At 45.5% G+C, this 12,338-nt stretch overlaps 1 protein-coding gene across 1 annotated transcript; it reads left to right on the forward strand.

Moving 5' to 3' along the window:
- The first annotated feature begins 450 nt into the window (after nt 1–450).
- LOC133438623 (uncharacterized) lies at nt 451–10,935 on the forward strand. The gene is made up of 5 exons (XM_061717398.1): nt 451–654; nt 4,341–4,387; nt 4,491–4,793; nt 5,109–5,163; nt 10,710–10,935. The coding sequence occupies exons 1-5, from the start codon at nt 503–505 to the stop codon at nt 10,933–10,935; spliced, it is 783 nt and encodes a 260-aa protein (XP_061573382.1). The 5' UTR covers nt 451–502.
- The last annotated feature ends 1,403 nt before the right edge of the window (nt 10,936–12,338 follow it).

Genomic DNA, 12,338 nt, shown 5'->3' on the forward strand with positions numbered 1-12,338 from the left:
CATTACTGGAAAAAATTACAATTTTCACCTGTTTCAAAGTAGATTTTCACTGGAAATAAGTAGGACAATCTGATCTGACAATCAGATTGTCAAGTAGAAAAACCTGCCAGTGGAACAAGACTTTTTTGCTTGTAATGAGAACATTTATCTTGTTCCACTGGCAGATGTTCCTACTTGTTTCAAGTGAAAATCCACGTGAAACAGGTGAAAATTGTCCAATCAGTTACTTTCCTGGCTAACCAACACTTACCACGCAGCTACCTAACACTAACACTTTAAACAAGACTCATCACTGGAAAAAACAACAATTTCCTCCCGTTTCAAAGTAGATTTTCACTGGAAATAGGTAGGAAAAATCTGCCAGTGGAACAAGATTTATCTTGTTCCCTTGGCAGATTTTTCCTACTTGTTTCAAGTGAGAATCCACTTGAAACAAGTGGCAATTGTCAAATAAGTCGTTTTTCTGGTAGTGAGTCTTGTTTAAAGGGTTTCTGGACTAAAAATGAGACATTTTAAGCTAGAAATCAGACTACTGGTAAAGATGTTTTGCAGTGGGTGTGAATGGATTAATTCATTTATTTGTGCAGGGAGGCCGGAGCAGCTGAAGAAATCCACGCCCACGATTCGCCGTCATCCCTCCTTCAGGACCGTCAGGTGGGGGGCCGGCCGGGGACGTCGTCAGCGTCAGCAGCAGGACGACCAGAGGGGGAGGGGGGTGGAGGCCGCCGAAGGTTCACCTGTGGGAACATAGAATAATTCATGTTTTCACCACGAGAGGAAGACAGAGATCATATTTACATGATAACTACAGGTTAACTAACACTTACTAGCGGTCTACGGCTGGTTTATTGATCTGCGTCTTCACAGTTCACCACGTGGTCATCGTCGTCTTCATCACCACCATCTTCATCTCCGTTCACCTGTGGAAATATACAATGTTGGTGTTACATTCACAGCCTGTTTGAATAAATACATTGAAAGTACTGTGTGTGTGTCCGTGTCTATGTGTGTGTGTGTGTGTCTATGTGTGTGTGTGTCTATGTGTGTGAGTGAGAATGTGTGTGTGTCTGTGTGTGTGTGTGTGTGTCTCTGTGTGTGAGTGAGAATGTGTGTGTATGTGTGTGAGTGAGAATGTGTGTGTGTCTATGTGTGTGAGTGAGAATGTGTGTGTGTGTCTCTCTCTGTGTGTGTCTGTGTGTGAGTGAGAATGTGTGTGTGTGTCTATGTGTGTGTATGTGTGTGTGTGTGTGTGTGTCTATGTGTGTGAGTGAGAATGTGTGTGTGTGTGTGTGTCTATGTGTGTGAGTGAGAATGTGTGTGTGTGTGTGTGTGTCTATGTGTGTGTGTGAGAGTGAAAATGTGTGTGTGTGTGAGAATGTGTCTGTGTGTGTGTGTGTGTGAGAATGTGTCTGTGTGTGTGTGAGAATGTGTCTGTGTGTGTGTGTGAGAATGTGTCTGTGTGTGAGAATGTGTCTGTGTCTGAGAATGTGTCTGTGTCTGAGAATGTGTCTGTGTCTGTGTGTGTGTGTGTGTGTGTGTGTGTGTGTGTGTGGGTCGACGTCTCGCCGCTCTAGAAAGGTCGGAATTCAACAATACAGAGCTCAGGAGCTGCTCCGCGTCACCAGCAACCGATACAACTCGGTTTAAAACACCATTTTCATCCTTACCTGGAGGATGGGAGGAGATGAAGACGTCCACCTGACGGGGAGGCTGCAGCGTGTGAAAGATGGACGCCAGCACGAAGGGGCGTGACAAACTCTCGGCGGGAACAGGAAGTGGCGTGACAAACTCTCGGCGGGAACAGGAAGGGGCGAGGGAAAGAATGTCACCGTCCCTCGGCCAAAACAACGGCACAATGACATTTATCAGTCACACAAATGCAAAGATAATTTGACAAAAATGACAAAGGGCCCCCTTTAATTTCGGTTCAAAGTAACTAAGAGGCATGCAGGTTTAAGCATGTTTTAAGCATGTTTTAAGCAGGTTTAAGCATGTTTTAAGCATGTTTTAAGCATGTTTTAAGCAATTAGCAGCTAAGTGGCTAAGCCCCGAGCTAAGCAGCTAAGAAGCTAAGCAGCATGGCAACACGGGCCACACAGCATTAGAGCCTTTTCCGAGGCCGTCTAGCCGACGAGCACGGACATAATCTAATAATACATGCCTTTATAAGAGGCTAAAGAGCGTTTTCACTCACCCACGTGCAGCCCGGATCTTTCACCCGGAGCAGGTGCGGCCCCAGGCTCCCCACCATGCCGAGCATCCCGTCGGTCGACGTCCCGCCGCTCTAGAAAGGTCGGAATTCAACAATACAGAGCTCAGGAGCTGCTCCGCGTCACCAGCAACCGATACAACTCGGTTTAAAACACCATTTTCATCCTTACCTGGAGGATGGGAGGAGATGAAGACGTCGACCTGACGGGGAGGCTGCAACGTGTGAAAGATGGACGCCAGCACGAAGGGGCGTGACAAACTCTCGGCGGGAACAGGAAGTGGCGTGACAAACTCTCGGCGGGAACAGGAAGGGGCGAGGGAAAGAATGTCGCCGTCCCTCGGCCAAAACAACGGCACAATGACATTTATCAGTCACACAAATGCAAAGATAATTTGACAAAAATGACAAAGGGCCCCCTTTAATTTCGGTTCAAAGTAACTAAGAGGCATGCAGGTTTAAGCAGGTTTAAGCATGTTTTAAGCAGGTTTAAGCATGTTTTAAGCATGTTTTAAGCATGTTTTAAGCATGTTTTAAGCATGTTTTAAGCATGTTTTAAGCAGGTTTAAGCATGTTTTAAGCAGGTTTAAGCATGTTTTAAGCAATTAGCAGCTAAGTGGCTAAGCCCGGAGCTAAGCAGCTAAGCAGCATGGCAACACGGGCCACACAGCATTAGAGCCTTTTCCGAGGCCGTCTAGCCGACGAGCACGGACATAATCTAATAATACATGCCTTTATAAGAGGCTAAAGAGCGTTCTCACTCACCCACGTGCAGCTCGGATCCTTCCCCCGGAGCAGGTGCGGCCCCAGGCTCCCCACCATGCCGAGCATCCCGTCGGTCGACGTCCCGCCGCTCTAGAAAGGTCGGAATTCAACAATACAGAGCTCAGGAGCTGCTCCGCGTCACCAGCAACCGATACAACTCGGTTTAAAACACCATTTTCATCCTTACCTGGAGGATCGGAGGAGATGAGGCGTCCACCTGACGGGGAGGCTGCAACGTGTGAAAGATGGACGCCAGCAGGAAGGGGCGTGACAAACTCTCGGCGGGAACAGGAAGTGGCGTGACAAACTCTCGGCGGGAACAGGAAGGGGCGTGGCGGCGCCAACAGGAAGGGGCGAGGGAAAGAATGTCGCCGTGCCGTGGCAGGAACACAGAACTGCACCCCCCCCTCGGCCAATTCAATTCAACCATTGACAATTCATGATCAGTTACCATTGTGTCTGCCTTAAAAGTATAACTGTGTAACTATTTTCTTAACATTTAGAATTTAAAATAAAAAAATATAAAAACGAACTTCCCAGATTTTTTTACAAAATATTATTTGTACGCACATCTGAACTTATAAAAAATCAGGCCCACCCAAATTTTTGCAGGCCCACCCATTAGCTACATTCTGGCTCCGCCACTGCTTATAGGTCCCCAAATCATACAAGTTTCATATTGTGTCATGTCTTCTAATCCAATTACTCAAATTATTCCAGGAATCGTTTCAGCCCTGGTCTCGTTTTGGACAACGAAAATGAAGACACATTTTAGCAGAGCTTTTATTTTGTAGTCTACATTTTAGTCCGGTTTTTATTCCTGTACAATATTACATTGTATATTTAATTATCGTTATCGTCACATGACCACAATACGGGAGAGTATCAGGGCTAGACAGGAGAAAAATAGAAATAATATTTTAGAGGAGGAAGATTTTCTTTTCATTATGCACTTTGAGGAAAAAGTGGAAATGTAGAGAAAAATGTTGAAATGTCAAAATGAATGTCGAAGTACAATTTCGAGAAAAAAGTTGAAATTTCGAGAAAGAAGTGTAAATGTTGAGAAAAAGCTGTGACATCTCTGCTTCCTCTGAGAGAGACTGAGCCGGTCTGTTTATGTAATCATTGCTCAGGGGTTTATGTTTATGTTCATGTTCATGTTCTGGATCTCTGAAAAGCGTCTAGAGACAAACATCTGTTGTATTAGACGCTATAGAAATAAAGTTGAATTGAATTGAATTGAATTGAATTGAATTGAATTGAATTGAATTGAATTGAATTGAATTGAATTGAATTGAATTGAATTGAATTGAATTGAATTGAATTGAATTGAATTGAATTGAATTGACCCTCCTCCTCCTTCCAGGGTGGAGCCTGCTGGACAACGATGGCTGACACCAGGTCTGAGGAAGTGTAAGTGTGTTTTTATTCAACCGTCTTCACTCCTTCATGAGTCCATCAGTGATCAATAACTGATCAATAATAACTGCAGCTGCTTGTTTGTTCTCTCCATCAGATTCCTGTCGACTCACCGTCGACACAAACACAGTCCACAACAAGATCAAACTGTCTGATGACAACAGGAAGATGATGTTGGTGGGGGAGGATCAGTCGTATCCTGATCATCCACACAGGTTTGATCTCTGTGATCAGCTGCTGTGTAGAGAAGTTCTGACGGGTCGCTGTCACTGGGAGGTCCAGTGGAGCGGACGTGTTTCTGTATCAGTGAGTTACAGAAGAATCAGCAGGAAAGGAGGCTCTGATGACTGTAGGTTTGGAGGAAACGATCATTCCTGGAGTCTGGACTGTTCTCCAGGTGGTCGGTACCGGCTCCTTCACAATAAAAGAGGAACATCTTCCCCCTCCCCCCCTCCTCCCGTCAGGAGGGGGGGAGGGGGGGGGGTGGTGTTTAGAGGCCCCGGGAGTGCCCAGCGGGCACTCCCGGGGCCTCTAGACACCACCCCCCCCCCCTCCTCCCGTCGGGGGGGGAGGGTGGCTGGGCCTCTAAACAGGTGTCTAGAGGCCCCAGCGGGCACTCCCCGGGGCCTCTAGACACCACCCCCCCCACCCCCCCCCCCCCCCCCCCCTGACAGAGACTGAGCCGGTCTGACCCCCGTCCTCCTCCTCCTGTCAGGGTGGTGGAGCCTGATGCTGCTGCTGCTGCTGCTGCTGCTGGACCATCCAGACAGGTCTGATCTCTGGGAGCAGCTGCTGTGTGGAGAAGTTCTGACGGGTCGCTGCTACTGGGAGGTCCAGTGGAGCGGAGAGGTTTATGTATCAGTCATCATATGTATCAGATCATTCCTGGAGGCTGGACTGTTCTCCAGGTGGTCGGTACCGGCTCCTTCACAATAAAAGAGGAACATCCACCACCTCCTCATCTCCATGTCCAGACTCTGGCAGAGCAGCAGTTTACGTGGACGTTCCTGCTGGAACTCTGTCCTTCTATGAATGATGATGATGATGATGATGATGATGATGATGATGATGATGATGATGATGATGATGATGATGATGATGATGATGATGATGATGATGAAGATGATGAAGATGATGATGATGATGATGATGATGATTCTAGTAAATGGGAAAAATTGTCCCCGGTCCCCCCCGGGGACCGGGATCCTTTATGACTGTCCTTACATAATTCTTGCACACGTATACTTTTAGCATGAATCCTACGCACTCTTTTATAAATGAGGCCCCGTCTGCAGAGGAAAAGATAATCAGGACCGGCTTTGTCCCATCAGAGAAACTGCAGACATTATCCAGATCCCTCCGGATCCTTTCTGAGCCCAACCACGGACCCCCCACCCCACATGTTTCTGCTTATTCTCTTTATTATAAGTCTGAGTTACCAAAGATTTGAATGATTTCTTTTTAGATAAGTGAATCATAAACATGAATTTCATCTGATTTTAATTCATATCCAACAAGACACAGTGGCAATCTTCATTTAGCCTTCTGTCCAACATCTGGTCATCAATTTAATATAACATTTAGATCCAAAACTCTGGAATGACTTGAATGAGTCGCTGAAGTCGACATTATCTTTTACCTCCTTCAGAAAGTTATTAAAGACATCTTATTCTGTCTTAACCTTCAATGGGCCCGATTTACTAAAGGTTTGCGTGTGTTAAAACGTGTGCAAACTTGACAGCACCCGCAAACCAAAGTGCCAGCTGATCTACAAACATCGTGCAAAGACGACTGCGTCTCTGAAATGAGCAAAATTGCACACGCTGTTCATTTAGTACTTTTGCCCTGATGAATAATCAATATGGTACGATCACCGTTTGTTTAGTTTTTTTGGTTCGGTTGGTTTGGTTTAGTGTTTTTTTATTTGATATTCTTCACCTGTAAATACTATTATTTACTGGAATGTTGACGTTTGATCATAAATGAGATTTTCACCTCATTATTCTTGTTTTATTCTTGATTCTGACTCTGTCTCGGGGCGGTTTAGAAATGTAAATTCCTCATTCACTGGACCCACAACTTTCACACGCTCATCCATTTTCACTTCTCGGCTACTATTATTACCTGAACTAATTAAAACAAAATCTAAGTACAATTCGATTATGACACTTGATTCCAAATGTAGTTTTTCCAACAAATTGTAGTATTTTCTCCTAAAACGTGGTTTAGCGGTTAATAAAGCATCCAGTTATCAAATGTTCATAAACAGACATAACTGTGCTGGCGTCTGATTCATAAACGTCACCATTTCATCTGGAATAACCAGAGTGTTAAATATCAGGGTTCAGGTCTCCCCCGGGACCGGGGACCGCTGGAAAAACCACTGAAAGAACCACAAAAGCCTCAAACTCACCGGACCGGAGTAACCGGAGAAGGAACCGGAGGAACATTTTTTAAAGCTATCTGTTTTATTTATTTATCTATCTATCTCTTATAATGTTTTTTTATTATTTTTTTTTATTGTTGTGGACTGATTATTTTTTAGCCTTAATCCTTGAACTTTGACCTTTTTATACATTGGATACATTCTATGTTGTATGTCAGGGTGCATTGGTCTCCCAGCTTTTATCTTTTTGGTCTTGCTTGTTTTTCAATCAAAATGTCAAAGCACCTCGTGTTTTCATGTACCCGGATGAGAGGTGCTATATGAATCAAATGTGATTGATGATTGAAGTTCAGCTTCATCACTTCTTCTCTCAGTGTGATCATAAATGAGATTTTCTTTGATCTCATTATTTGTAGTACTTTTTTTCGGCCACCAGAGGGAGCCAAAACGCGGCCCAGAAAATCCGGTGCAGTACTGTTTTCGGCCGCCAGAGGTCTCCACTGTGCGGGCCAAAAATGGGCTATGGTACCAGGACCGTGGACTTTTTTTTCGGCCAGCTGGCTTTAACAATGCTCAGCACGTAAATAGTGGGGGGGCTTAATCGTGGGAGGTCAAGGATTAACGGAGAGCGAGGTTCCCGAGCCGGCTCTGGGAGGGCTTTTTTTCCTCGATCCAAACCCGCGAGGGTTTTTGGATGGGGGTTCTGGGGGTCGGAGCCGGCTGGTGGACGGGGGGGGGGGGGGGTTTGACAGCTGGGTGTCGTGGGGTGTCGGATCAGTCGGATCCCGGCGGGGGAACGGGCATTTTGACCGGGTTTGATCGGTTTGATGCGCCGTTGACGCGGCGGAGCGCATCTGGTTTGACAGCTGGGGGATCCGGCTTAGATCAGCAGGTTCCCGGCGGTCAAAGCAGCTGGATCCTCTGGGGTCCGTCCCAGGTCGGACCCCCGTGGGATCACGGGCATTTTGACCGGGTTTGATCGGTTTGATCCCCGGGAAGCGACAGGATGCGCACAGGATGCGCCACGGAGGACGCGCCTGGCGCCCGCACGTGCGGTTGCGGGGTCCGAATCCCGCTTTCCCCGCTGCAGATCGGGCTGAAATTCCGGTGGTCGGTCCCCGGGAGCCCCTGCCACCAGTTACTCCGGTCGGAACCGGTCCGATTGCCCGGTTAAAGCCGCCGTGCCGTGATGCGCGACGCTCCAGCCGACTTCCGGGTTCCCAAAGCGCAATTCTGCAGGTGGAGGAGAGACGAGCTGGTCCCGGACAGTAAAGACCCAGTGTTCTGCTTTGTCTTCAATAAACATGCCAAAACGGCTAAAGATGATCCACATCTTCCTCCGTGCATGTGTTTCACGGAGCGGGATGCTCCTGCTGCTGCTGTTACCATGCTGTTACCATGCTGTTACCATGCTGTTACCATGGTAACTGGTATAACACTGTGGTTGCTGGCGTCTGATTTATAAACATCATCATTTCATCTGGAATTACCAGAGTGTGAAATATCAGAAATGGATCTTGTTATCCTTCTTACACACGGGGAGGTTTTAACAACATTTATTCCAATAACGGCCAAAGAACACGGCTGCTGCGGCTGTGACGTCACCAGGTCCGTCTGTATGTACAATTACTATTATATACTGTTCTTATAGGTCCCCAAATCACACAAGTTTCATATTGTACACTTTTACTAAGGATCTTATATCTGGTTTGACTGTCTTATGTCTAATTACAAGTTTCAGATAAAAGAGACAAAAACTTTATAAAATGTACACACACACGTATTTGTACAGTTCACAAACGTGAACAGTCATGTTGTGTTTGTTCAGTATACGTCATGTGCTTGAAGAAAGGAGGAGGAAATGACCTTTTTTTTATCATCTTTTATTGTTACAACTTTCACAGGACTTGAAGAAAAACGACAAACTGGTTCATTACTCTCGTATTTTCACCTTACACTCGTTTAACAAGTTGTGAGCTTGCACTTTATCAAGTGTCATGCTGTTACACTTGTACCACTCACCGTGTTGTTGTCAAAACTGAACATCTTACCGGGAATATATTGGTCTTAAGTTAAAATGTCTCGTTTTTAGTCAGGAAAAATCTCATGACACTTAAAACAAGTGGTTACTGGACAGAAACAACCATTTTCGCCCGTTTCACGTATTTTCCCAAGATAAAACGTACAAATCTACTCCAAACAGTTAAAAATGCTCAAATCAGTTATTTTCCTGCCAACGAGGCCTGTTTGCAGGTGTGATGAGATTTGACTCAAAATCAGAATCAGAATCAGAATCAGAATCAGCTTTATTGGCCAGGTTCGAACATTGTCCAACAAGGAATTTGATTCGGTTATTTCGCTCTTTGGTAGTAAAAAAAAAATAAAAAATAAAAAATAAACAATAAACAAATAAACAATAAACAAATGTGGTATTACTATATACATATAAACATTTTAACATTTTAAGGTGCAGCAGTTTGAGGTAGTGATAAAAGAAGGATAGTTCTGAATAAAAATAAGAATAAGTATAAGAATAAAGTATAAGTATAACCTATATACAATTTTAACAGACAAATTATACAAAAAATACAAAAAATTATACAAAAGGAAGTACAAAAGTGAGAGGTGCAGCAGAGTGAGGCAGACATGATTATTAACGATTTTATTGCACGTGTTTGGTTACTCTGAGACTTATTATTTGTGGGAGTTCATCAGAGCAACCGCTTGCGGGAAGAAACTGTCTTTGTGTCTGGAGGTTTTGGCGTACAGTGCTCTGTAGCGCCGTCCAGAGGGGAGGAGTTGGAACAGGCGGTGTCCCGGGTGTGAGGGGTCTGCAGAGATTCGACCTGCCCGTTTCCTGGTCCTGGACCGGTACAGGTCGTCGATAGATGGGAGGTTAGTCCCAACTATCCTCTCTGCAGTCCTGATGGTCCGTTGCAGTCTGTGCCTGTCCAGTTTGGTGGCTGATCCAAACCAGACAGTGATGGAGGAGCAGAGAACAGACTGGATTATTGCAGTGTAAAATGTGATCAGCAGCTGCTGTGGCAGGTTGAACTTCCTGAGCTGCCGCAGGAAGTACAACCTCTGCTGCGCCTTCTTCCTGATGGAGTTGATGTGGGTGGACCACTTCAGGTCCCGGGAGATGGTGGACCCCAGGAACTTGAAGGAGTCTGTGGAGGAGACGGTGCTGTTGAGGATGGTGAGGGGGAGGAGTGGCAGTGGGTTTTTCCTGAAGTCCACTGTCAACTCCACAGTCTTGAGCGGGTTCAGTTCCAGGTGGTTCCGACCGCACCAGTGGACCAGCTGATCCACCTCCCGTCTGTACGCGGACTCGTCACCTTCCCGGATCAGGCCGATGACGGTGGTGTCGTCCGCGTACTTCAGGAGCTTCACAGACGAGTCCCCTGAGGTGCAGTCGTTAGTGTATAGGGAGAAGAGCAGTGGTGAGAGGACGCACCCCTGGGGGGCGCCAGTGCTGATGGTACGGGTGCTGGATGTGATGCTCCCCAGCCTCACCTGCTGCCTCCTGTCACTCAGGAAGCTGGTAATCCACTGACAGGTGGGGGCAGGCACGGTGAGCTGGGTGAGCTTCTGGTGGAGGATTGCGGGAGCGATCGTGTTGAACGCAGAGCTGAAGTCCACAAACAGGATCCTTGCATAAGTCCCTGAGGTGTCGAGATGACGCAGGATGTAATGCAGTCCTATGTTGACTGCGTCATCCACCGACCTGTTTGCCCGGTAGGCAAACTGCAGGGGGTCGAGCAGGGAGCCTGTGGTGTCTTTCAGGTGGCTCAACACCAGTCGCTCAAAGGTCTTCATGACCACAGACGTCAGGGCGACGGGTCTGTAGTCATTTAGACCTGTGATGGTGGGTTTCTTGGGGACTGGGATGATGGTGGAGCGTTTGAAGCATGAGGGCACCTCACACAGCTCCAGGGACCGGTTAAAGATCCGTGTGAAGGTGGGAGCCAGCTGCTCGGCGCAGGCTCTCAGGCAGGAGGGCGACACGCCGTCCGGGCCTGGAGCCTTCCTGATCTTCTGCCTTTTGAACAGCCGGCACACGTCTTCCACTGAGATCTTCAGTGCAGGAAGACGTGTGCCGGCTGTTCAAAAGGCAGAAGATCAGGAAGGCTCCAGGCAAAATGAGACATATTAACTAGAAATAAGAGCAATATACTAGTTGGTGTTACTTAACCACTAGTTAGGCGGGTTTTCCTACTAATTTCAAGTCAAAATCCACTTGAAACAGGTGGAAATTGTGTCAAATAAGTCATTTTCCTGGTAATGAGTCTTGTTTAAAGTGTTAGCTGCTAGTTAGTCGCTAAGTAGCGGCTAACAAGCACCAACTAGCAGCTAACACTTTAAACAAGACTCATTACTGGAAAAAAACTACAATTTTCACCCGTTTCAAAGTAGATTTCCACTTGAAACAAGTAGAAAAATCAGGTTTTCCTACTAATTTCAAGTTAAAATCCACTTGAAACGGGTGGAAATTGTGTCAAATAAGTTATTTTCCTGGTAGTTATTCCTGGTAATTACTGGAAAAAACTACAATTTTCACCTGTTTCAAAGTAAATTTCCACTTAAAATTAGTAGGACAATCTGCATGTGGAACAAGATAAATCTTGTTCCACATGCAGATTGTCCTACTAATTTTAAGTGAGAATCCACTTAACATAAGTAGTAACCTAAACAACACTTACCTTGCAGCTACCTAACACTAAGACCTGAAACAAGAGTCATCACTGGAAAAAACTAAAATTTTCAACTGTTTCAAAGTAGATTTCCACTTGAAACGAGTAGAAAAATCAGGTTTTCCCACTAATTTCAAGTTAAAATCCACTTGAAACGGGTGGAAATTGTGTCAAATAAGTTATTTTCCTGGTAATGAGTCTTGTTAAAAGTGTTAGCTGCTAGTTGGTGCTTGTTAGTCACTAAGTAGCGGCTAACTAGCTGCTAGTTAGTCGCTAAGTAGCGGCTAACCAGCAGCTAGTTAGCCGCTAACCACTAGAGGCTAACACTTGAAACAAGACTCTTTACTGGAAAAAACTACAATTTTCACCTGTTTCAAAGTAGATTTCCACTTGAAACAAGTAGAAAAATCAGGTTTTCCTACTAATTTCAAGTTAAAATCCACTTGAAACGGGTGGAAATTGTGTCAAATAAGTTATTTTCCTGGTAACGAGTCTTGTTTAAAGTGTTAGCTGCTAGTTGGTGCTTGTTAGTCGCTAAGTAGCGGCTAACTAGCTTCTAGTTAGTCACTAAGTAGCGGCTAACTAGCTTCTAGTTAGTCACTAAGTAGCGGCTAACTAGCTTCTAGTTAGTCGCTAAGTAGCGGCTAACCAGCAGCTAGTTAGCCGCTAAGTAGCGGCTAACCACTAGAGGCCAACACTTGAAACAAGACTCATTACTTGAAAAAAATTACAATTTTCACCTGTTTCAAAGTTAATTTCCACTTCAAATAAGTAGGACAATCTGCATGTGGAACAAGATAAATCTTGTTCCACATGCAGATTGTCCTACTCATTTGAAGTGAGAATCCACTTAATACAAGTAGAA

This window comes from Cololabis saira, unplaced genomic scaffold (genome assembly GCF_033807715.1).
Source record: "Cololabis saira isolate AMF1-May2022 unplaced genomic scaffold, fColSai1.1 scf112, whole genome shotgun sequence".
In the NCBI taxonomy this organism is placed as follows: domain Eukaryota; kingdom Metazoa; phylum Chordata; class Actinopteri; order Beloniformes; family Belonidae; genus Cololabis; species Cololabis saira.

Excerpts from the sequence above, each read along its gene's own strand:
- LOC133438623 (XM_061717398.1), top strand. The coding sequence starts at position 503 with ATGAGACATTTTAAGCTAGAAATCAGACTACTGGTAAAGATGTTTTGC. Across the intron at positions 4,388-4,490 it reads GACACCAGGTCTGAGGAAGT|ATTCCTGTCGACTCACCGTC; the intron begins GTAAGTGTGTTT and ends TCTCTCCATCAG. Across the intron at positions 4,794-5,108 it reads TCTGGACTGTTCTCCAGGTG|GGTGGTGGAGCCTGATGCTG; the intron begins GTCGGTACCGGC and ends TCCTCCTGTCAG.